The sequence below is a fragment of the Giraffa tippelskirchi genome, chromosome 10, assembly GCF_054371585.1.
Source record: "Giraffa tippelskirchi isolate mGirTip1 chromosome 10, T2T-mGirTip1v1.2.pri, whole genome shotgun sequence".
NCBI lineage: Eukaryota > Metazoa > Chordata > Mammalia > Artiodactyla > Giraffidae > Giraffa > Giraffa tippelskirchi.
In genome coordinates this window covers 79,144,439-79,171,297 of record NC_137284.1, presented here as the reverse complement: position 1 = coordinate 79,171,297, position 26,859 = coordinate 79,144,439, and the positions used below count along the sequence as shown (strand labels likewise).

General features: G+C 39.3%; 1 protein-coding gene across 7 annotated transcripts in view; it reads right to left on the bottom strand.

The window, feature by feature from the left end:
- LOC145524379 (RUN domain-containing protein 3B-like) overlaps positions 1 to 26,859 on the bottom strand; it is a 51,832-nt gene that overhangs the window by 4,725 nt on the left and 20,248 nt on the right. For 6 of the 7 annotated variants that reach the window (XM_081536469.1, XM_081536466.1, XM_081536470.1 and 3 more), the window contains 3 exons: positions 25,864 to 26,050; positions 14,938 to 15,027; positions 13,110 to 13,190 (listed from right to left, as the gene is read on the bottom strand). In XM_081536469.1, the coding sequence (XP_081392595.1) occupies positions 13,110 to 13,190; positions 14,938 to 15,027; positions 25,864 to 25,904 (212 nt within the window). In that variant the 5' untranslated portion in view covers positions 25,905 to 26,050. Of the gene's footprint in view, positions 1 to 9,956; positions 11,417 to 13,109; positions 13,191 to 14,937; positions 15,028 to 25,863; positions 26,051 to 26,859 lie in introns of those variants that run through there. The other variant, XM_081536471.1, reaches the window with a different exon arrangement.

Genomic DNA, 26,859 nt, shown 5'->3' with positions numbered 1-26,859 from the left:
TAATGGGATTTTTTTTTTTTTTTTTGCTGCTCTCTGGTAGCTCATATCACTGTAAAGAAATACAACCAATTTCTGCATATTAATCTTGAATCCTTCTATCTTGCTGAATTCATTTATAAGTTCTAATAGTTTTCATGTGGAGTCTGTAGAGTTTTCTATATAGAGCATCATATTATCTGTATGCTATGATAATTTTACTTCTTCCTTCCAATTTTGATATCTTTTATTTCTTTTTTTTGTCTGATGTTTTTGTCTTGTTTTGTTTTATTCTTGCCTTATATATGTCAGCTTGGAGCTGAAGAAGATGAAAACTCAGAAATGCCGGTATGTACAGACAAAAAAAGCTCCAATAAAAGCCAGCTCTCGCTAGCCAAAGGACCAGGAAAGGGGCAGCCCAGCAAAATAGAAAATGTGTAGATGGCAGCCTCTATTCTAGCCAGACATCATAGGAAAAACTATGGTATTATCCAGACCCATGCCTGAAAAGACTGAGTGGCAAGCCTTGACTTCCACCCTCACAAGGCTGTAACAAGTACACCCCAGCTTCACTGCCTGCAGTAGGGAGCTGACTTTTCATTCCTACCTAGTAGCGATGAGGTACCTTCTCTTCCCTCTGGAATTTGAGAAGAGGTGGCCTAGTGGAGGCTCAGGACTTTCTTGTTGACAGTAACAAGGCTACCTCCCCATTGCTGTGTCAGTAGAGACCACGTGGAGAGCTGTAACAACGCACTCCCTCTCTGCCAAGCCAGGGAGGTATCAGGGGAGGCCTAGTGGGGAGTCAGAACTGCTGCCTCTGCTCTGCAATACCAAGGAGCCCCTCACATCTCAGGTGTGAGTGGAAACCAAGTGAAGAATGACAGCCCTCTCCCTGGTGGAGCACTGTCTTCAAATCAAGGAAAACAAAAGGCTTCAGTAAGATCGAGAATCTCACAACATAATACCTCAGATGTCCAAGTTTCAATGGAATATCACTCAACAGACCAATATCCCTTATCAATTTAGATACATAAATAAAATATATCACCACTGGGAAAACTAAGAAAAGTATACAGCGAGTCTCTCTGTATTTGTCTTACAACCATATGTGAATCTATACGCATGTCAAAATTAAAAGTTTTAAAAGAGTAGCAAAGGAGTGAGATAAAGAGAGTTGTAGATTCTACCTAATACTAGTAGAGTTCCAAAAATACTGCACAGATGATTGCAAACCCAAATTATTTTGCTTCGGTAGATTTCTGAACATTTTACAACACTCTCTAACATGATTGAAGAACCCTTAAGATGCCACAATTTTAGGGCTAGGAAATAGTGCTGTGAGTAACTAAGAACTAACATCAAATGCAAACACAATGTTACTGTTCTTCTTTGTTATGTTATCCATAGATATTTTAGTATGATATGAGCAAATATTGTTAATCTATTACAAAGTAAAGTATAATTTTTTGAAAATGTGCAGTTTTATAATAAATTTAAGAGTCAACATTAATGACCCAAAGCATAGTGACCCTATCTGCGGCTTATTCATTTACTCTCCAACCTTGGCACCCTGCACCCCTTCCTGTCTACCCAACTGTTACCCTAATCCTCACAGGGCACAGAATTCCACTAGGCAATGTGGCCTTGGCATTCTCAATGTGCCATTACTCTATCCTGGAGGAAATGATATGACATTGGTGATTAATAATGATGCTTCTTCCCAACTGCTTTAATTTCTGTCATACCTTTGTCATACCTTTGCAAGTCTACCCTGGTTTAAGAGGGTGTAAGGAAGAGTTTAGTCTTCCAAGGTGGCAAAGTGGTAAAGAATCCGCCTCCCAGTGCAGGATACACAAGAGATGCGGGTTAGATCTCTAGGTTGGGAAGATCCCCTGGAGTAGGAAATGACAACACACTCCAGTATTCTTGCCTGGATAATTCCACGGTGAAAGGAGCCTGGCAGGCTATAGTTCATGGGGTCCCAAAGAGTTGGACACGATTGAACACATATACAACGGACAAGGAAGAGATCATTGGAAATATCCGTTAAAGCCAGTTACACTGGAAATCAGCATTACCCTCGTCCTTAACATCTTATAAATGTCATCCAAAGTGATGGAGCCAAGTTAGATAAATTTTATAATGAGCAAAGAAAAATGAGACCAAAAGGGAAGGATTTTTAGGAGACAAGAGGTCAGAGGTGGAGAGGAATTTTTGTTTTTCAAGCAGGTAAGAAGGTTTTTGAAAAGAATTTTGGGAGAAAATTGTAAGATTGAACATGGTTTGAAAGCAGTGAAGACAAGAGAAATTATAATCTATCAACTTGGAGAGGAAGATGGAAGATTTAAGCAGAGGTATTGGTGGCAGGAAATTTGGAAACAGAATCTAGTGAAGTATGAAACGGTTAGTTGCTAAGTTGTGTCCGACTCTTTGTGACCCCATGGACTGTAGCCTTCCAGGCTCTTCTGTCCATTGGATTCTCCAGGCAAGAATACTGGAGTGGGTAGCCTATCCCTTTTCCAGGGGATCTTCCTGACCCAGGAATCGAACTGGGGTCTCCTGCACTGCAGGCAGGTTCTTTAACAGCTGAGCTACTAGGGAAGCACCAGTGAAGTGTGGTGACATGCAAATATAACAGTCAAAGATAGCATCTAACAGTCTGTCTTCAGAGATAAAAAGTCAGAGAACTGTTAGCCACAAATACAATATAGTGGGAGAAACACTGCAGAGAATATTACCATCAAGCTGAAGGTCCACTGGACAGAGAACCGATTCCATCGTTCTCTCTGCAGAGAAAACTGTTGCAAATTAATGCACATGTAAATATAATATAAAATATATAAAATAGTATATTCAATTATTACAATGTAATATTATATAAAATATACAAAAAATTAAGTATTCTAAAATACTTTGGAAGATGGAGTTTGTTCTTCCCTTGGGCTCTTAGTTATAAGAGATTCTTTTTAACATGTAAATCTTTTATGCTACAGCTTAAAGGTATGGATCTATTCAGTACACATTAATGACCTTCAAGTGCTGTGGGGACCACATACAGAGACAGGCATGACTCTGCTGGCACTAGTCTTCCCCAGGGAGTCCTAATTCCATTCACTTTTTAGGAATTGCAATTTCCTCACCTTTAAACTGAGAATAATATGACCTCACTTGTTTACCTTGAACATGATGCTGCTTTTGAGATTTGAATGAGGTGATACCTGCATGTGATGGCTTCATAATTTTATAAAACACTATAGAGATCTGATTTCTGTATTGATATATTCTCAGTCCATTTTGAGGCAGGAGCTGAGACCTGTTTTTGTTTATGTCCTCAAATCCTTGCATGAGGTCTGGTACTTAGTAAGTGTGGGTAGCAAATGTTGGCTACCTCATTGAATAAAGCAGAGAAAAATACCTTTTTTTGGGGGGGGGGTCTGATGTATTACTGAGGTGACAATAAACAGCAAGCATAGTCATTTCATAAATTATATAGTATACTAGGTGGTGGAAAATGATGTGGGAAGAAAAATCCAAGCAGAGTAAAGGGGATCTGGGAGTCCTGGGGGTAAGAGATGCAGCTTTAGGGAGGTCAGGACTGGTCTCACTGACAAGACGGGAATGGAGGAGAGGCTTGTAGGAGGTGAAGGTTTAGCCACGTGAATATCTGGGGGCAGAGACTTTGGGGCAGAGGGAACAACTAGCACAGACACCCTGAGAGGTAAATCTATCTTGTTTGAGGAACATCCAAGAAGCCGGTGTGGCTGGCGAGGAGTGAGGGAAGGAGAGAGGTAGAAAATGAGGTCAGAAACAGTACAGAGAGGGCCAGCCACTGCCGGCCAAGGCTCCCAAGGGACTGGGGCATCTGGGGAATTGGGATTTGAGGCGTCACGTGATCTGAGCCACTTTTCAGATGAATCACTCTGGCTTCTGCTTTGAGAATGAACAAAGGCAGGAGAGGAGGCAAAGACAGGAGCAGAGGAGACTGAAGAAGCTACTGCAGTCATTCAGGTGAGAGATGAGAGCAGCCTGCACCTCGCTGGTAGAACTGGAGAGAGACAGATAGTCAGACCCAGGTGGCGCAGTGATAAAGTACCCGCCTACCAATGCAAGAGACGCAGGAGACCCGGGTTCGATCTCTGGGTCAGGACGATCCCCTGGAGGGGGAAATGCAACCCACTCCAGTATTCTTGCCTGGAGAATCCCATGGACAGAGAAGCCTAACAGACCAATAGTCCAAGGGGTCCCAAAGAGTCGGACATGACTGAGCAAATGAGCATATATTTTGAAGCCAGAACCTATAAAATCTTCTCATGGAGTATGAGGTAGGGAAGAAAAAGAAGAATGCAGGATGACTCTTAGTATTTTTGCTGGTCAACTGGATGGCTGGAGCTGTCAAATGAGAAGGAGAGACACCTGTTGGAGAGGCCAGCTTAAGGGAAAGGTCAAGAGTCAAGGTTGGGCACGTTAAACATCCAAGTACAGAGATCAAAGATGCAGTTGTATATATGAGCCAGGAATTCAGTAAGGAAGTCTAGATTAGAAAAAAAAAAATTAGACATCATTGGATACAGATAGTATTTAAAGCCATGAGACCTGCTGAGATCACAGAGAGAGTGAGACTAGATGGAGAAGATTCCTGAGTCAGCCTGGGAGCACTCCAGTGTTGGTTGAGAGGCAGAAAGAAGAAGCACAACACTAAAGGACACTGAGAAAGAAAGACCAGTAAAGCAGAAGGAAATCCAAGAAGTATGTGGTGTCCTGGAATTCAAGTGAAGAAAATATATCAAGGAAGAGAGAAAGATAAACTTGTCAACTGCTTGAATTTGTTAAGTCAGATAAGGACAAAAATTGACCTTTGGATGTAGCACGGTAGAGGTTATCAGTGACTTAACCAGGGCAGTTTTGGTAGTGTGAAAGGTCAGACTCCTGATGCGAGTGTGTTTCAGGGAGGACAGGAACACAGGAAACGGAGAAAGTGATAGAACTCTTTTAAGTAGTTTAGCTGCAAAGAGAAGGAGGGAAATGCAGTGGCAGTTAGTAAGAAAAGTGGGGTCAAGAGAGTATTTTTAAGATGAAGAAACAGGGACGGTCCAGCAGGGACAGAAAAGTTGACACGGCAGGAGAGAGAAGGAATAATGTCTGCTAAAGAACTCATTCCTGAGGGGCTGGGATCCATAGCATAAAAGTACAAGTGAAAGGACTGGTTGCATATAAGGGCATGGATAGTTCATTTGGAGAAGCTGGTTCATTTAGGGAAGTCAGGGTGCTGGGTGCAGATGCTGGTCAGTGGGTAGGTGTCATGGCAGGAGATTATGGCAGTTCCCTTCCAAACACTGTGACTTTTATCAGTGAAATAAGAAGCACAGTACTTTAGCAGAATGTGAAGATGTAAAATGACTGAAAGATATTTGAAGGAAAAGGAAGCATGAAGTAATGGTCTGACATAGTGGAAGAGTGAATAAGGAAACAGTTTTTACTGGGCAGCAAAGGTTGGAATACAGCAGTGGATAAGACAGCAAAAACTTTGTTCTTATAATCTTGCATCCCTCAGAATGGACAATAAATAATAAGCATAGTAAACACATTAAACAAATAGTAAAGGATCACTTAGTTTCATGGTGGGACAAGTCAGATGGTTTTGTGTTCTTCTTTAGCCATGCTCTGTTGCATGGTTGGATAATTTAAATTAGCCAGAGTTGTGGTTTTACCAAGAAATCTGATAAAGAGAGAAGGCAAGGGGTTGTGGATGTCTGCAAGATGAGTGGAAATTCAGTTCAGTCGCTCAGTCGTGTCCGACTCTTTGCGACCCCATGAATCGCAGCACGCCAGGCCTCCCTGTCCATCACCAACTCCCGGAGTTTACCCAAACCCATGTCCATTGAGTCGGTGATGCCATCCAACCATCTCATCCTCTGTCATCCCCTTCTCCTCCTGCCCCCAATCCTTCCCAGCATTAGGGTCTTTTCCAATGAGTCAACTCTTCGCATGAGGTGGCCAAAGTATTGGAGTTTCAGCTTCAACATCAGTCCTTCCAATGAACACCCAGGACTGATCTCCTTTAGGATGGACTGGTTGGATCTCCTTGCAGTCCAAGGGACTCTCAAGAGTCTTCTCCAACACCACAGTTCAAAAGCATCAATTCTTCAGGGCTCAGCTTTCTTTATAGTCTAGCTCTCCCATCCATACATGACTACTGGAAAAACAATACCTTTGACTTATGGACATTTGTTGGCAAAGTAATGTCTCTGCTTTTTAATATACTGTTTAGGTTGGTCATAACTTTTCTTCCAAAGAGTAGGCGTCTTTTAATTTCATGGCTGCAGTCACCATCTGCACTGATTTTGGGGCTCAAAGAAATAAAGTCAGCCACTGTGACCACTGTTTCTCCAATTATTTGCCATGAAGTGACCGGATCGGATGCCATGATCTTAGTTTTCTGAACGTTGAGATTTAAGCCAACTTTTTCACTCTCCTCTTTCACTTTCATCAAGAGGCTCTTTAGTTCTTCTTTACTTTCTGCCATAAGGGTGGTGTCATCTGCATACCTGAGGTAATTGATATTTCTCCTGGCAATCTTGATTCCAGCTTGTGTTTCTTCCAATCCAGCGTTTCTCATGATGTACTCTGCATATAAGTTAAATAAGCAGAGTGACAATATACAGCCTTGATGTACTCCTTTTTCTATTTGGAACCAGTCTGTTATTCCATGTCCAGTTCTAACTGTTGCTTCCTGACCTGCATACAGGTTTCTCAAGAGACAGGTCAGATGGTCTGGTATTCCCATCTCTTTCAGAATTTTCCACAGTTTATTGTGATCCACACAGTCAAAGGCTCTGGCATAGTCAATAAAGCAGAAATAGATGTTTTTCTGGAATTCTCTTGCTTTTTCAATGATCCAGCGGATATTGGCAATTTGATCTCTAGTTCCTCTGACTTTTCTAAAACCAGCTTTAGAAAAAAAGCTGAAGCCTGGCTTGGAGAATTTTGAGCATTACTTTACTAGCATGTGAGATGAGTGCAATTGTGCAGTAGTTCGAGCATTCTTTGGCATTGCCTTTCTTTGGGATTGGAGTGAAAACTGACCTTTTCCAGTCCTGTGGCCACTGCTGAGTTTTCCAAATTTGCTGGCATATTGAGTGCAGCACTTTCACAGCATCATCTTTCAGCATTTGAAATAGCTCAACTGGAATTCCATCACCTCCACTAGTTTTGTTCGTAGTGATGAGCACCACCTGAATATACTAGAAAAAGCACTTTAAAAGGGTGAATTTCATGGTATGTGAATTTTGTATCAATAAAGCTGTTATATCTTTTTTTTTTTTTTGAAAAGCACCTAACACAAAATAGATGCCTGACGAATGATAGCTACTGGTTCTAAACTTGAAGGTTACATCCATATGGACACACAACTCACCATTTTGTTCTTCTTCTAGATTTCAGGGAGCCAGATGCAGTCAGAAGAATTTAAAGCTCTGCTCGCTGATGAGAAGCCTGCCATGGGTTTGGTTCATCCAATAGTCAGGCACTCTCTCCATAAAAGCCTGAGGAGTTCACGACAGGATCAGAATGGCTTTGATGTGGAAACCAGTGAGCTTGTAAGTTGTTTTTCAATTATCTTTCATTGCTTAGTTTTGCTGGTGAAATCCGTAGCCTTGCAAGTATATTGTAGGCACAGAAGATTCCCACCATGAACCATATTCTTCTTAAAAGAAGGAAATATCCAATATTAATTGTGCTTGTCAAAAATTGAAATCAATTCCAATTAACAATGGATTTCCAATGAAAAGGGATCCCTAAACATAGCCTTTGTGCTTAGATGCTTAAAATTAAAATGAGATATTCCATTCATTTTTGAGATCCAGAGTAATACAAGGCTGGTCTAAAGTAAGAGGCCCTAATATTTGCATAATCTATTATGTAGGACTATTTTTGATTGTCTATGCTAGGAAACCCAGAGTAATATCAGTTTAAGAAAAATAAGGTTTTATTTCTCTTTCACATTAAAACAAGCAAACAAACAAAAACTTAGAGGTGAGAAACCCAGGGTTACAATGGTAACTCCACCATGGTTACCATGGACTCAGGCTCATTTCGTATTTATTCTCATTATCCTGGCATGTAGCTTTCATTCTCAATAATCTAAAATGACTCCAGAAGCTCCAGCCATCACATCTATGTTCCAAGCAGCAAGAAGAAACAAAGATTTTCCAGACATCTCATACAGTACTTTAAAAAAAAAAAAAAAACTATGTCATTGGCCATAACTTAATCACATGTCCATACTTAGCTACAAGGGAGGGTAGAAAACGGAACCTTCTTGCTGTATGCATTGCTACTCTGAGTAAAACTGGAATTCTCTTACTAGGAAAAAGGACAGAATAACCAGAAATAGCCAAAGTGTACATTCTTTAATATTTCTCACCTGAAAACTTGGAATTTTTATTTTAGATCAATATCTTGCACTTTACAACACAAATTTTTACACAAATCTCATGTTTACAGTACAAAAGGCAAAGGACTTCAAGAGAAGTAACTGGGATGTTATTAATTCAAGTTAACATAAGCTTTTATAATAGAAAGGGAACACATTCTAAGAAAAGATATTTTATGATTTTAAGAAATGATTTAGGAGTATATTTTGATGTTATTCCCTGATAGCTCAGTTGGTAAAGAATTTGTCTGCAGTTCAGGAGACCCTGGCTCGATTCCTGGGTCAGGAAGATTCCTTGCAGAAGGGATAAGGTACCCACTCCAGTATTTTTGGGCTTCCCTTGTGGTTCAGCTGGTAAAGAATCCGCTTGCAATGCAGGAGACCTGGGTTCAATCCCTGGGTTGGGAAGATCCCCTGGAGAAGGGAAAACATACCCACTCCGGTATTCTGGCCTGGAGAATTCCATGGACTTGTATAGACCATGGGGTCGCAAAGAGTCAGACACGACTGAGCAACTTTCACTTCACTTTGGTGTTATTTACTCATAAAATCTGGGGCCTCCCACGTGGCTCAGAGGTAAAGAATCTACCTGCCAAGCGGGAGACAAGGGTTCTATCCCTGAGTGGGAAAGATCCCCTGAAGGAGGACATGGCTACCCACTCCAGTATTCTTACCTGGATAATCCCATGGACAGAGGAGCCTGGTGGGCTACATCCAGTTCAGGGGATCACAAAAGAGTTAGACTTGACTTAGCAACTCAACAACAGTTGATAAAAGCTGAGTGCATTTTAAGACTTAGCAACTCAACAACAGTTGATAAAAGCTGAGTGCATTTTAACTCTTGCGTTGGCCTGAAGAAACCGATCCTACTGAGAGTTCACTGCGTCTGTTTTCTCTGCCCACGATGTTATTCACTGCAGAGATAGGGCTCTTTTAGCAGTCTCAATCCTGGTGTATTTATGGAGAGAGAATAACATTGTATTATTGTGGTGCTGTATTATTGTAAGTAAGATAAACAGTTTCTTCCTTTTTGGCTGTGAAGTATTTGCTTCTCATTTTCTCATTTGTCTGGATAGTTACGCTGTTACATCTTTAGAGTCTGGTGTTTTGTTTTGTTTTGTTTTTCCGAGTCTGGTTTTTTAGAGGAACACTTCTCTTGGAGAAATGCAAAGAGGGGTAGGCAGAAAATGCCACAATCAATACGACTGCCTTGGTGCCATCATAGAGGGGTAAACGGTGTGCCCAGGGAGAGGGGGAGATTAAATCTGATTCGAAGGACTGTTTGCTTGTGAAAAGCAGCCTGAGCTCCTCTGTCAGGCTGGAGGCCAGGTCTAAAAGATAGTGCTAACTAGGGAGGAAAAAAACCCCTAAAATGCAGAGGAGAGGGGTGGTTTGAGAGCAAAGGGCTGAAAAGAAACTATTCGTATGTTATCTATTTCATAGAGACACAAATGTGAACTATTTAAACAACCGTAAGGCCATGGGATTCCATAGGCACATATGGTATCTCGTTTACTGTGAAACCACCTCTATAATCAGAATATTCTCCTTTTTATTTTTATTTTTGGTCACCCCACACATCCTGTGCAATCTTAGTTCCCTGACCAGGGATTGAATATGGGGCCCATGGCAGTGAAAGTGCTGAGATGGTCTTAACCACTGGATTGCCAGGGAATTCACTAGAATATTCTCCTCTATGTGACTTAAATCCCTCATGCTGGACCAAACATCAGGTTCAACACTTGCTGAGAACCTGGTGTGTGCCAGGCATTGGGCCATTTCTAAGGAGATAAAGTGTTAGTCACTCAGTTAGTCTCTCAGTCGTAGCCAACTCTTTGTGACCCCATGAACTGTAACCCACCAGGCTCCTCTGTCCATGGGATTTCCCAGTAAGAATACTGGAGTGGGTTGCCATTTCCTTCTGCAGGGGATCTTCCCAACCCAGGGATCAAATCTGGGTCTCCTGCATTGCAGGCAGAGTCTTTTCCATCTGAGCCATAGTGAAAGCCAAGACATAAGCCAAGACATCTTAAAACAAAACAAAGTCACAGAGATGTGTAAACAAACAAACGGGGGGGAAAATCACAAAACAAGTTAAGCTATGAAGCAGAAGTCTATAGGGAATGCAGACTAAAGTTAGTCTGCCCTACCGTTAGTAGTGGAGAAAGAAAAGGGCGTGGGTACTTTAGTTTTGTGAGTTAGGACATGACACGGTAAGGTGGTGCTAGGCAGGGTTCTGGGGTGAAGAGACCAGGCCCAGGTCCTCAGATGAATCACGGTGCCTTGTGTTGGTGAGGACGCTTGACCCATCTGTTCGTGGGTCTTATCTTGTGTGACCCCAACATCATGACTTGAATTTTAGGGCATCTGGCGCCCAGATCCTGCTTCTGCTCACTTGCTGAGGCTGGGATAGAGAAAGGCTGGTCACACCGTGAGAACTGCTTCTTGGGTGATGGACTCTGTCAGCGTAGGCTGTGCAGTCCATTTGTTGCCGTTCAGTCACTCGGTCATGCCCAAGTCTTTGCGAACCCATGGACTCCAGCATGCTAGGCTTCCCTGTCCCTCACTATCTTCTGGAGTTTGCTCAAATGCATGTCTATTAAGTCAGTGATGCCATCCAACCATCTCATCCTCTGTCGTCCCCTTCTTCTCCTGCCTCCAATCTTTCCCAGCATCAGGGTCTTTTCTAATGAGTAGACTCTTCGCATCAGGTGGTCAAAGTATTGGAGCTTCCGCTTCAGCATCAGTACTTCCAGTGAATATTCAGGGTTGATTTCCTTTAGGATTGACAGGGACATAGTTAGCACCTTGTCACATCCTGTCCGACCTTCCTGTGGTCTGCTGTGGCCCAGTCATTCCCTCCGCCCCACGTGTAAGTTCCTGGAGGGCAGGCCAGGCCCTCTCCGGGTCCACACTCTGGTGACTGTGGTGTTGCTGCCTGTTCGTCTTGATGTGTGTGTGTTCTAGGATGAATCTGTGCCACAGGTGTCTTTTATGAAGATCCTGAAACTGAACAAGACAGAGTGGCCCTACTTAGTGGTGGGAACCCTGTGCGCCATTGCCAATGGGGCGCTCCAGCTGGCCTTCTCGGTCATCTTCTCAGAAATGATAGCGGTGAGTGTGGAAACACCACTGGATGGCCTGAGTGAAATCACCTAACCACGAAATCAGTTCTCATGCCAACCCGGTCCACTCTGCAGTAAGGCAGCCTCCAACGAAACTAAGCCAAAGGCTTTAATTCCCTGTTGAGGAAAGCCATGAGGCAAAAGAAAAAGTCGGCCAGTTATGCTATCAAGGAAATTAGAAACTGTAAGGTCCCTGAAGGAGGCATTCTATTCACTCTCTTCATTCGGGTGAACCGGTGTCAGGCCGTGATCCCCACCCTGTCTGTGGAGAGGAGATGCTTACCTCACAGGGTGGTTGGGTGGTGGGGGTGGGGGAAGAGTTCAAGTCTCAAGGGTTTAAGAGGCCAGGCTCTGCGCTCAGACTGGCCTCGCCATTTAATTGCTGTGCTAAGTCGCTTCTGTCATGTCGGACTCTTTACAACCCTGTGGAGCCCAGCAGGCTCCTCTGTCCATGGGATTCTCCAGGCAAGAATACTGGAGTGGGTTGCCATGGCCTCCTTCAGGGCACTTTTCTGACCCAAGGAGAGAACTTACGTCTCTTACGTCTCCTGCATTTTCAATGGGTTCTTTACCATTAGCGCCACCTGGGAAGCCCCCAACTGCTGTGCAAACTTGGGCAAATGCTTCACCTGCTGTACCTCAGTTTGTTCATCTGTAAAATAAATCTGCCTCCTAGAATGGCTGATGATTAAGAGATGACAAAAACTACACTCCAATAAAAATTTATAAAAAGAGAGCTGATGTAAGTAACAATTAATATACAGAAAGCATTTAAGAGTGTCTACCTTAAAAAACTGGGAATAGAACTGCCATATGATCCAGCAATCCCACTGCTGGGCATACACACCGAAGAAACCAGAATTGAAAGAGACGCGTGTACCCCAATGTTCATCGCTGCACTGTTTACAATAGCCAGGACATGGAAGCAACCTAGATGTCCATCAGCAGACGAATGGATAAGGAAGCTGTGGTACATATACACAATGGAATATTACTCAGCCATTAAAAAAAATACATTTGAATCGGTTCTACTGAGATGGATGAAACTGGAGCCCATTATACAGAGTGAAGTAAGCCAGAAAGAAAAACAACAATACAGTATACTAATGCATATATATGGAATTTGAAAGATGGTAACGATAACCCTATATGCGAGACAGAATAAGAGACACAGATGCATGGAACAATTTTATGGACTCTGAGGGAGAAGGTGAGGGTGGGACGTTCTGGGAGAATAGCATTGAAACATGTATATTATCATATGTGAAACAGAACACCATTCCATGTTCGATGCATGAGACAAGGGCTCAGGGCCGGGGCAATGGGATGACCCAGAGGGATGGGATGGGGAGGGAGGTGCGTGGGGGGTCCAGGAAGGGGAACACATGTAAACCCATGGCTGATTCATGTCAATGTATGGCAAAAACTATTACAATATTGTAAAGTAATTAGCCCCAACTAAAATAAATAAATTTATAAAAAAAATAATAAATTAAAAAAAAAAAGGTAATTGTAATCAGATGAATATATTATATAAGACACTCAACTATAAATTAAGATTTCAAAATATCAAATACCTTCGCGTAAACCTCAAATATGGTATATAGTCTATTACAGCAGGAAGGTTGTCATCCAATCTTTCTCCCTTTAGGCAGAAGCTAAGACAACAGATAATAAATATATTAATACATAAAAATTTAAATCACAGTGCTATAAACAGTCTCCTGTTAAGAGACATTTATTTCATCAAACTGCAGATGAATTTTTTATTTGTAATTTAAATGTGACTTGTTATAATCATCTCAATAAAGATAATTCTACCTTCAATATCAAGGGCTTACAAAAATTAATAACACTATTACATACATACACCCTGAAAAATAAAGTTTACTGAGAAATCTGTACAATATTTACATATTCATTTTATCTTGGTCTTTATTAGACTCCAGAGGTCACTAGAGAATTTTCAAATGAAGAGTTGTTGTTCTCATTTACATACAAATTCTCAGGTTACACTGACTATTTCCTAAAAAGGTCTGACTGATTAGAAAAAACTTCAATATGAACTACTACCTTTTGGTTTCTCTGGGAAGTTTTCCTACTAAAATACTTACTCTAATATATTAATATCAAGGGTGCAGGATGTATTTTTCCAGACTTGAATAAGGAGAGAATCAAAGTGGCCACATTTTATATGGGCTTTCCTTCACTTACAAAAACATTACTAATGTATCATTAAGACATTTGCTTTCTACACAATATCAATGGGCTACAACAAACCAGGAGTTTATATTATTATCCCAGTTTTGTTTCCAACCAAAAAATAAATTGTAAAGGATTTAGATAGAGCCAGCAGCATACGGTAAAAAGTTAACACTCTTACAGGAATCATGAAGACAGCTTTCATGCTGCATTCACCACGTTCATCCCAAACAACTAAGTTAATTAACCCAATCCCACTTTATCAAATTTCAAATAGAGGGAAGTTATACTTACAAAGAGAAAAGTATTTTGAAAAAGAAGTGACCGTAGAAAAAAGTAACTTGAGTGAAACTGAGGAACTTAAGGAATTGACTGAATTAACCCTTCCTCAGTTAATTTCTTAAGTTTAAGACAGTCTCTTTTTCGAGAGCATTATTTTTTAGTTCAAGACCTAAAAGCAGATTTTTAAGTTTTATGCTTATTTGTTAACAGTGGATTTTTAAGTGATGTATTTCAATGAAAATATAATCCTTAATTCTCAGGTTTGAATTCTTATTATAGACAAAACTTTTAGTACAATGTAAAATCTTAGATCAATAAATGAAATGCAAAAGGATGCTCCCAACAACCTACAAAGAACTTAGAATGTCCATCTTTAGTACTTGTAATCTTAGTCTGGAATCAACTCACCTTGTTGATAATAAAAGCAGATATTAACAAAATTTTTAATACTCCAGAAACAAAACAAGAAACATAAGTTATCTAAGACAGCCTGTCAAGATCCTCTTTATCTCACCACAGGAGAAAATGAAAATCTTTCTGGCTATGAATCAACATTAGTATATTTCTTTTTCATTTTAAAACAGTAGTTCAAAAATACTAAGAGATAAGATCTAAAACCTTCTTTCAGTGCTACCGGAATGTATGATTTTTCCGGTCGGGGGGGATGTGGTCCAAGCCTTCTTTTTCCCAAGCCAGAGAGCAAATAAGTTTTGTCAGTTAATTCCTTAAGTTTAAGACAGCCTCTTTTTTTTAGGGCAAACCTGTTTATAAAACTGATCTCATTATAAAGGGAACAACTCAAATCAAATCAATATCCAACTGCATGCTTTACTTAGAAAACTGAAAGAAAAGAGTCATAAGCAGAAACTATTATGAGGTAGAATAATTTTAAATCAGAATACATACAGTTAGATGAAGTACCTGAAATCAATAGCATTGAGTCCAAGGAACATGCCAGCAAGCATATTTGCTTCCTCATCCAAGCCAATTGCTACATCTTCATAAATTCTCCTAAAAAATGAAATGGGTGAATATGTATTAAAAACAGACTGAAGCTTCAGCTACAGGAATCACTTAGAGCCAAAGCTAGAGTAGAAAGAACTAAAATTTATTTAATTTGTCAAAACAAGAACATACTTGGATCACTTAGATCATGCAGATACTTAGCAGAATAAAAAAGCTGCCATTGTAACAAGGAAAAAATCATTCTAAGTGTTTACATCTCTCTTAAAAAGAATCTTCAAAGTGACTCCTTTAGTAGGCCTACAGTGTCTAGCATTTTTCCAAGACTGAAGCAATATATTTGTAAACTGAAAGGTGGTAAACACAGTCATTTAAACTGGTCTCCTTTCAAAACTATGTAGATCTTTGTTCTATTAATATACACAGAACAAACACAAACATACATTGTTTTTCTGTAATTCCAAGGGTTATTAACCAAACTAAGAACTAGTAAGATGTGATTAATAGTAATTTATGCTAACCTTTAATATTACAATACTAATAGAGCAGATGGGCTACTTAGGTGGCCGCATGCAAAAAAGAAAGTGTTCGCTGTATCTCTGACAAAATGTGAATATGAATCTATCTTTGTTAATTCTTGTAAAGCCTTCTGTTTTAGTTAATGTTAATTTTTATAATATTAAAGTTTTATTTTAAAATATTTAAAATAAATCTTTTGAAAAAATATCATTTAATATGGGCTTAAGGTATTTTTCCACAAAAGAATCTAAGATTATTGAATTTATTTTTCAAGTAGTATCAAAAACTTGTTTATGTTCAGTAACAGGGATAATAAAATTGTTATAACTCTTTATGTTACACAATGGCAAGGAACATCACTCTATAACCCCACTAACTAAAAGGAAAGCATCTTAATAAATGAAATTTGTCTTGCTCTTTTCCATATTCTTGAGCTTATAAAGCGGAGAAGGCAATGGCAACCCACTCCAGTACTCTTGCCTGGAAAATCCCATGGACGGAGGAGCCTGGGGGGCTGCCATCTATGGGGTCGCACAGAATCAGACACAACTGAAGCAACTTAGCATCAGCAGCAGCAGAGCTTATAAAGACTGCATATAAAGTTTATATTCTTATATTACTATCATCAATTTTGAATAGTCCACAGTTTATCAAATACTTTTATAATCATATTATTTGATACTTGCAAAGCTGATGAAATAAATGCAGAAGCAATTGTCATTCATTTCAATTTCATTATCAAGAAGAGAGACAGGTTTAAACAGTTTGCCCAAGATTATGTTGATACACTTATCAAGGAAGAAAACTAATTTTTACTTAAGTTCTACATCTTCTCTACTTCCTGTAAAATAAAAATATTTAAAGAGAATTTAACCTCTGTTACAGCCTGTAAGAAATTTTACATGAATAAAAAGTACAAAGGAAAATACAACTATTTACCCTCTGACAGATGTAAGGCTACAAACAAACATGGTGGGAAGACTAGCTTAGATTAGATGCTCTTTCTTGGAAATATGTAAATTTACATTTCTTGAAAATGTAAATAAATAGTTACCATTTAGATAAAAGGAGAAAAACTAAAAGTTTCAGCCTAACAAAGATCAGTAAAATAAATGGAAGAAATTCCTACATATTCAACTGAGGTGTTCCACAAAATGGTAAAGATATTTAGACAAAACTAAACATCTGAGATTTTGTCACTGCCTCAATGGCTAAATTGGCTGTTGACAGTATATTTGATCAACTCCTTGAAGAACTATGATTCCAATGGTTCTAGACCACCACTTTCTAGGGGACACATGCATTTATTCTGGCGTTTGACATCAGCAATCACCCATAATGCCCAGTACTTCCCTATATGAAAATAGGTCTATTTTTATTTGCCACCTTGAGCTCATCGTGTTTAAAAGTACATTCTAAGAGTCAGATCAAAACTATTTTTGCTTGCTTTCTAATGTTAATGTTATACTAGGAACTAATGGAAAATACCTAAAACAAAAACTAAATGGTTTTAGAAATTTTTTAAGCAAGCTTAAAGATAATTTATATACCCTATGTTTTATATATTATTTTGTTTTACTGAGTTTTTCTGGCCTTTGTTTTACTATTGATTTTTTAAGCTAACATAGGGGCTTCCCTGATAGCTCAGTTGGTAAAGAATCCACCTCCAATGCAGGAGAACCCGGTTTGATTCCCGGGTCAGGAAAATCTGCTGGAGAAGGGATAAGCTACCCACTCTAGTATTCTTGGGCTTCCCTTGTGGTTCAGCTGGTAAAGAATCCGCCTGCAATGCAGAAGACCTGGGTTCAGTCCCTGCGGTGGGAAGATCCTGTGGAGAAGGGAAAGGCTACCCATTCCAGTATTCTGACCTGGAGAATTCCATGGACTACAGTCCATGGGGTTGCAAAGAGTCAGACACGACTGAGTGACTTTCACTGTCATATAAGTTTTTACACTAAATGTGAAATCAGTTAATTCCACTTAAAACCATATCTGAAATATAATATTGCAAAGTCCTGATTTAATATGCCTTTACTGTAACAGAGGGGAGGGGAGGACAAATGGAAGAGGAAAGGCTAGTTAAGAGAACTGTCCATTGTATGTTGAACTTTTCATTATTAGATCTGATTAAGAAAATAAATTAAGTAAATGCACCTAAAGAAACCTATCAACATTTAGGTTTCATTTATAATATGTTATTTTTATGTCACTTAACATTTTATATACTATCATTTAATCAAAGATACAAGTCATTCATGTGTATTAAAGAGGCAGAAGCTATTACAAAAAATTGTTTTATTCCCTTAAGCCAATATATCAATAATTCTGACTAAAAATCTGATTCTTGTTATCAATATTTTCAAAGACTTCTAAAGACTGTAAACTTTCAATCTCTTCATTTTACCTCACAGAAAAACTGGAACATTAATAAAGCTTGCATATATAACCAAGATTATGTAACCAATGAGCCAAGAGTAAAGGCTAAGATGACTAATAATAGTAAGGTGTACACTAAAAAAATTCCCTTCTGTTGAAAATACTTTTTGTCCTAAGGAAAATATTTTTATGAGAAGAATCTACACCAAAACAGCATACTGGCTTGCAAAAATGGATTATAAATATTGAAAGTAGCAAGATGAAAAATAAATTTAAAACTTCTATTTAAAGAGTTATGTGTTAGACTGTATCTTTAAAGAAGTTTTGTATTTTAGAAACAAAGGAAAATTGTCAGCAACTATTTGATACTACTGTGATCTGGAAGAAAAGTCCCCACTTTCTATCAGGTGTACTCTTTCCAATGATTTGTATGTTGACTAGAAAAATATTAGACACTAGAAAGGTACTTAAAATAACACTCAAATAAGAATAATAATCTTTTTCTCAACACGTATAATTTAATTCCAATTGAAATACGTCTACAATGCCATATTTAGTGCTTATTCTGAAGGACTATTTTAAAACCTTTTAGGTACTTCAGTAACAAATATCCTTTGGATGGGAAGTGAACCACCAGAATAGATGATGTTGATACTGAACAATATCATGCTTCAAAATTTGAGAGTCGTAAGTTACTCTACACACTAAAAGTACAATACTCAAATATGAGAAAGCTTATTTTAAAAGCCAAAGAAATTCCATTATCAATATCTTGTTCTCTTCCCCAGTTTAGTCTTTATTTAAGAAGCTTTAAGTGGGGGGAGATATGGTTCTCCCTCATGACATACAAATTACAGCATTACAAAGAAATGTTCTATTCTATTTAAAGACAATGTGAATCTGAATGAAAAGATAGCCAAAAAAATCAATCTCCAAACAGTCTTGCTAAGAATGTGAGATTCTTTATTTTATCACAAATACATCATGTAGCAAGAACTGTGTTATGTACTAGAGATAAAATGATAAAGAAGGTAAACATGACCCCTCTTTATGAAACTTATAGTCTAGGGGAGAGGACAGGCAATAAACAGAAGAAAGAGACAATCAGAGATGGCAAGCAGTATAAAATAAGGAACTAGGTTGTTGAGGTGGAGAAAAAGTAAAGATGAATCCAACTTTGAAGAAGGGCATTAGGAAAGCTATTCTCGAGTAAGTGTTTATTCTGGGTCTTTAGGCCCAAAGAAGTCTGAAAACAGGGCTTTGGAGGCCATATAACATTAATAATAATTGTGAACATGTACTGAGCACCAGGTATAGTTATAAGTGCTTTACACGAATTATCTTGCTTAACTTCACCAACAATTATTATGCCACAGAAGGAGGAAGAAATTTACCCAAGATTCCATAGCTAGAAACTGGTGAAACCAGGATCTGACTCCAGGAAATGTGTTTGCAGAGCCTGCTGGCTAAAGTAATGAGAAAGCATTTCAATGTTTAAAGTAGGAATTGACAGGTCCCTTTTACAATACTTTTTAAGAAGACTGGCTGGAAGCTGGGTGGCTGCTGGCAGGGGGCAAACTGGAATCTCAGTTGGGAGGCTAACAGGGGAGGATGTAGGCAAGAGATGAGAGAGGTACACATTACTGCTGCAGCCATAATGATAAAGGTAAACGGGTAGATTCGAAATAGATTCTGGAAATAAGATCAAAAAGACTTGCTGGTGGAATGGCTGTAATGAATGAAGGAGAAAAAGGAATCAAATATGAATTTAGATTTTGACTTCATCGGCCATTTAGGTAAGGCAATGAAACGACTTTCAAAGAATGGGGTGAACAGGGTTAGAGGGGAGAAGAATCAAGAAATCGGAACTAGTTAGTGATTTAAATGTGGTGTCATGACCACCCAGGTGGTATTTAAAACTCCAGAGATACAATGAGATATCACCTCACACTGGTCAGAATGGCCACCATCAAAAAAAAAAAAAAAAATCTACAAACAACAAATGCTGGAGAGGAGGTGGAGAAAAGGGAAAAACCCTCTTCCATTGTTGGTGGGAATGTAAATTGATACAGCCACTATGGAAGAAGTATGAAGATTCCTTTAAAAAACTAGGAATAAAACTACCATATGACCCAACAATCCCACTACTGGACATAAACCCTGAGGAAACAATAACTGGAAAAGACACGTGTACCCCAATGTTCACTGCAGCACTATTTATAAAAGTTAGTACATGCAAGCAACCTAGACGTCCATCAACAGATGAACAGATAAAGAAGCTGTGGTACATATATACAAAGGAATATTACTCAGTCATAAAAAGGAACACATCTGAGTCAGTTCTAATGAGGTAGATGAACCTAGAGCCTATTAAACAGAGTGAAGTAAGTCAGAAAGAGAAAACAAATATCGTATATTAACACACATATATATATGGAATCTAGAAGGATGGTACTGACGAACCTATTTTCAGGGCAGCAATGGAGATGCAGACATAGAGAACAGACTTACGGACGTGGGCTCAGGGGAAAGAGGGGCTGGGATGAATGGACAGAGCAGTACGGAAACATATACACTACCATATGTAAAACAGATAGTAGGAATTTGCTGAATGACTCAGGGAACTCAAACTGGGGCTCTATGACAACCTAGAGGGGTGGGATGGGGTGGGAGGTGTAAGGGAGGTTCAGGAGAGAGGGGACATTATGTATACCTATGGCTGATTCAAATCCACACAATATTGTGAAGCAATAAAATTAAAGATTAAAAATAAAATGAATAAATTAAATTAAAAAAAACTCCAGAGACAGGTGCAGTTGTGAGGAGAGAAAGAACAGCAGACAACAGAAGACTGAGCACAGAGAATACTAGCACGAAGAAGCTGTGAACAGTAAAAGAAGCCTGAGAAAGAGCAAGTACAGAGAGAGACAGAAAAGCCAGGGAGTGTTATGTAAGCAAAAAACCAAGAGGTTTTTCAAGAAAGAAGAAGTTTTCAACTCTTCTAGCTGGACTATGGAGTACAATGGGGACAGAGAAATGTTCATTACATTTGGGTAGCTTGTGGATTATTGGTATTCTTTTAAAAATCATCTTTGGTGGAGTGGTAGAGGCAGAGGCTAGACAAGAATGAAGAGTGACTCTGAGGTAAGGAGATGACAACAGTGTGTATAAGGATTTGTGAGAAGTTTGGTGATGAAGCAGAACATGGAAATGAGCCATATGAGAGGGAAATACAGGTTCTAGGGAGAAAGTTTCTCCTTTTAAGATACGGGATACCAGTACACGCTTCCGCATGGGTGGGAATGATTCAGAAATGGCAAGAGATGGAGTACAAGGAGGGAGAGAGGTGATGATAACTAAAGGAAAAGGTGAATGGGGGACAGGACCTAGAAGAAAGACTGACAGGAGAGACACTCCATTGCAACAAAAAAACAACAAAGAGAATGTGGGTAAGGTGTGTTTGGCAACAGGAATGACAGCTTTAATTAACGGCAAGTTCAATTTTCTAATGAAAGGAGGCCTTGTACTAGTAAGTTAATGGAAATATCTAGTTCTCTCTAAGTTTTAAAATGGGAGTTAGAATTGTTTTTATTCTCAGGTCACAAGTCTGTATGAATGACCAGGAAGATTCTTATTGTAGTCTTGTCTTTACTATAGACTAATACCAAATATTCTCTGAAGCTGTTTCTTCTTTCCAGGAATACGTGAAATTATTTCTTGAGAGCAAATTTAAAATGAACACATCTTTGAAACAAAATTTATTAAAAGAGAGCTTTTGGGTATTTAATAAGCCAAAATATTTATAGACAAAACAAAAAGCTGTGGCAGCAGTCCACAAACACCTTTTAATAATGTTTTTTTTTATCTTCATAATGTAAAACTTTTAAACAGATTAAAATTCCTAACGTCTTTCTTAGTTCTTGAAAGATTTGGTAACTGATCACTACCTTATCTACCTTTCTATAGTTAAAAAAAGTGTTTAGCCAACTCTTTTTTTTTTTTCTGCTTTGTGACAGCTGAGTAATTTTTGAAGTTTTTATACTTCACGCCTTCTCTTACTCCTACTATAATAATGAAAAGATTAATATTACTCTTGAACATCACTTTCGTTATAAATGAAGCATTGTGGTGCAATTGCAAAGTAATAAACAGGACTTGATAAAGTAATTTTATCTCTATATTTTCCACAGTTATTACTTCACATTCTTACCAGAATATTTTCGATCTTGTTTTAAACGTCACATTTGTGTTCTTTAGCTTAACTTTTCTAATTATTTTGAGGCTGTGGGTGGGGAGAAACGAAAACTTTGAGCAAATTATTCAGTTTCTACCTTACTTCTCTATCACCAGGACTTCCCCTCTTCTTTTTTTCTTTCATCTTTGATTCTCTTCTTGCTTCTGTCAACTTCCCATCACTGGCTATTTCCCAATAACACCCCAATTCCTAAACTATGAAACTCTTCAAGGGTTTTTTCAATTGCTCACCAAGATATCCTCCACCGTAGCAAAAAGATCACATGAATTTCTCTAATACTTTGGAGCCATCGTCATGCATTTCAGAAGACCTACTATAGTTCTGCTCCCCACAGTTCCTCCTCCCAATTTTATCCTTCAGTTCAGTTCAGTCGCTCAGTCATGTCTGACTCTTTGCGACCCCATGAATTGCAGCACACCAGGCCTCCCTGTCCATCACCAAATCCTGGAGTCTACCCAAACCCATGTACATCGAGTTGGTGATGCAATTCCAACCATCTGATCCTCTGTCGTCCCCTTCTCCTCCTGCCCCCAATCCTTCCCAGCATTAGGGTCTTTTCCAATGAGTCAACTCTTCACATGAGGTGGCCAAAGTATTGGAGTTTCAGCTTCAACATCAGTTCTTCCAAGGAACACCCAGGACTGATCTCCTTTAGGATGGACTGGTTGGATCTTCTTGCAGTCCAAGGGACTCTCAAGAGTCTTCTCCAACACCATAGTTCAAAAGCATCAATTCTTCAGTGCTCAGCTTTCTTCACTGTCCAACTCTCACATCTATACATGACCACTGGAAAAACCATAGCCTTGACTAGACGGACCATTGTTGGCTAAGTAATGTCTCTGCTTTTAAATATGCTGTCTAGGTTGGCCATAACCTTCCTTCCAAGGAATAACTGTCTTTAATTTCATGGCTGCAGTCACCATCTGCAGTGATTTTGGAGCCCCCAAAAATAAAGTCTGACACTGTTTCCACTGTTTCCCCATCTATTTGCCATGAAGGGATGGGACTAGATGCCATGATCTTAGTTTTCTGAATGTTGAGCTCTAAGCCAACTTTTTCACTCTCCTCTTTCACTTTCATCAAGAGGCTCTTTAGTTCTTCTTCGATTTCTGCCATAAGGGTGGTGTCATCTGCATATCTGAGGTTATTGATATTTCTCCCGGCAATCTTTATTCCAGCTTGTGCTTCTTCCAGCCCAGCGTTTCTCATGATGTACTCTGCATATAAGTTAAATAAGCAGGGTGACAATATACAGCCTTGACGGACTCCTTTTCCTATTTGGAACCAGTCTGTTGTTCCATGTCCAGTTCTAACTGCTGCTTCCTGACCTGCATACAGGTTTCTCAAGAGGCAGGTCAGGTGGTCTGGTATTCCCATCTCTTTCAGACTTTTCCACGGTTTATTGTGATCCACACAGTCAAAAGCTTTGGCATAGTCAATAAAGTAGAAATAGATGTATTTCTGGAACTCTCTTGCTTTTTCGATGATCCAGCGGATGTTGGCAATTTTATCTCTGGTTCCTCTGCCTTTTCTAAAACCAGCTTGAAATCTAGAAGTTCACGGTTCATGTATTGCTGAAGCCTGGCTTGGAGAATTTTGAGCATTACTTTGCTAGCATGTGAGATGATTGCGATTGTGCAGTAGTCTGAGCACTCTGGCATTGCCTTTCTTTGGGATTGGGATGAAAACTGACCTTTTCCAGTCCTGTGGCCACTACTGAGTTTTCCAGATTTGCTGGCATATTGAGTGCAGCACTTTCACAGCATCATCTTTTAGGATTTGAAATAGCTCAACTGGAATTCCATCACCTCCACTAGCTTTGTTCATAGTGATGCTTCCTAATGCCCACTTGACTTCACATTCCAGGATGTCTGGCTCTAGGTGAGTGATCACACCATCGTGATTATCTGGTTCGTGAAGATCTTTTTTGTACAGTTCTTCTGTGTATTCTTGACACCTCTTCTTAACATCTTCTGCTTCTCTTAGGTCCATACCATTTCTGTCCTTTATTGAGCCCATCTTTGCATAAAATGTTCCCTTGGTATCTCTAATTTTCTTGAAGAGATCCCTAGTCTTTCCCATTCTGTTGTTTTCTTCTATTTCTTTGCATTGATTGCTGAGGAATGCTTTCTTATCTCTCCTTGCTATTCTTTGGAACTTTGCATTCAGATGGGAATATCTTTCCTTTTCTCCTTTGCTTTTCGCTTCTCTTCTTTTCACAGCTATTTGTAAGGTCTTCTGAGACAGCCATTTTGCTTTTTTGCATTTCTTTTCCATGGGGATGGTCTTGATCCCTGTCTCCTGTACAATGTTCTGATTCTCTGTCCATAGTTCATCAGGCACTCTATTGGATCTAGTCCCTTAAATCTATTTCTCACTTCCACTATATAATCATAAGAGATTTGATTTAGGTCATACCTGAATGGTCTAGTGGTTTTCCCTACTTTCTTCAATTTAAGTCTGAATTGGCAATAAGGAGTTCACGATCTGAGCCACAGTCTGCTCCCGGTCTTATTTTTGCTGACTGTATAGAGCTTCTCCATCTTTGGCTGCAAAGAATATAATCAGTCTGGTTTCGGTGTTAACCATCTGGTGATGTCCATGTGTAGACTCTTCTCTTGAGTTGTTGGACGAGGATGTTTGCTATGACCAGTGCGTTCTCTTGGCAAAACTCTACTAGACTTTGCCCTGCTTCTTTCTGTACTCCAAGGCCAAATTTGCCTGTTATGCCAGGTGTTTCCTGACTTCCTACTTTTGCATTCCAGTCCCCTGTAATGAAAAGGACATCTTTTTTGGGTGTTAGTTCTAAAAGGTCTTATAGGTCTTCATAGAACCGTTCAACTTCAGCTTCTTCAGCGTTACTGGTTGGGACATAGACTTGCATTACCGTGATATTGAATGGTTTGCCTTGGAAACGAACAGAGATCATTCTGTCGTTTTTGAGATTGCATCCAAGTGTTGCATTTCAGACTCTTTTGTTGACTCTGATGGCTACTCCATTTCTTCTAAGGGATTCCTGCCCACAGCAGTAGATATAATGGTCATCCGAGTTAAATTCACCCATTCCAGTCCATCTTAGTTCGCTGATTCCTAGAATGTCGACGTTCACTCTTGCCATCTCCTGTTTGACCACTTCCAATTTGCCTTGATTCATGGACCTAACATTCCAGGTTCCTATGCAATATTGCTCTTTACAGCATCGGACTTTGCTTCTATCACCAGTCACATCCACAGCTGGGTATTGTTTTTGCTTTGGCTCCATCCCATCATTCTTTCTGGAGTTATTTCTCCACTGATCTCCAGTAGCATATTGGGCACCTACCGACCTAGGGAGTTCATCTTTCAGTGTCCTATCTTTTTGCCTTTTCATACTGTTCATGGGGTTCTCAAGGCAAGAATACTGGTTTGCCATTCCCTTCTCCAGTGGACCACATTCTGTCAGACCTCTCCACCATGACCCATCCTCTTGGGTGGCCCCACATGGCATGGCTTAGTTTCACTGAGATAGACAAGGCTGTGGTCCGTGTGATCAGATGTGTTTTCTGTGATTATAGTTTGTGTTTTCTGTGATTATAGTGCGTCTGCCCTCTGATGCCCTCTCGCAACACCTACCGTCTTACTTGGGTTTCTCTTACCTTGGACATGGGGTATCTCTTCACGGCTGCTCCAGCAAAGTGCAGCCACTGCTCCTTACCTTGGACAAGGGGTATCTCCTCACGGCCACCCCTCCTTACCTTGAATGTGGAGTAGCTCCTCTCAGCCCTCCTGTGCCCATGCAGCCGCTGCTCCTTGGATAATCTTATCCTTAGATTATCACTAATTAGTACTTTCAAGCTTGCCTGCCTCAGCACATGTAGCTTCTCCTTATGTACTGAGTAAACACTTGTTATCACCATTTTAAAGGACCTCATTACTCTTTATCTGTGAAGAGTCGAACAAGAAGAAATCACTTGATTCAGACACTCTTGAGATTCCTAAAGAATTAGAGATCATTTCTGATTGTTCTACAAGTACCTATGTCAGGCAGCACTCATACAAAAGGTAAGGTATAATTATTCTTTCCAAAAGTGCACTGTAATTTTACAAACCTAACCTTCCAAATACACATTTTCACTAGGGGTTCACAATCAAATATATTTATAATTAAGAATTTTCTCTGGTTTGATTTTGGTTTAAAAAAAAGGTAGAGTAAGTAGTTTTAAAAAAGACTGTCTTTTTGCAGCTGCATTTTAAAGTTAACTTTTAGGACAGGAATTTTGAAATAACTCCTTACATCATTTTTGGATAATTGCAGAGCCATTATAGTCACATCTAAATTCTGCGTGATGTGTATATAGAAACATGATATATTTCTGTGTGTGTATAAACTACACTAAGCCACATTTCTATGTGAATAATACATGTTTACATATTGTTACAAGAATATTTTTACTTCATGAACTTTTTAGAGCTGAATCACTTCCTTTTCTCCCGAAAAGAACAGCTAATACCTAAACACAAGGCAAAAAGCATTTCCCTTAAAAAATTTAAACTACTCATTCTAAAAATAGGCTATTCAAGTACTACTTCTACCCCACCCAACTGTATAAACTAAGAAACAAGACTAACAACTTAGATTATTAATGCTTTAATTTCTATTTAGAAAAGACTATCTTGTTATTGTATAGCAGATAATTATGGTATAAACTTAGTTTTGATTTCATAGGATTTCTAGGTTTGATCTATGGGGT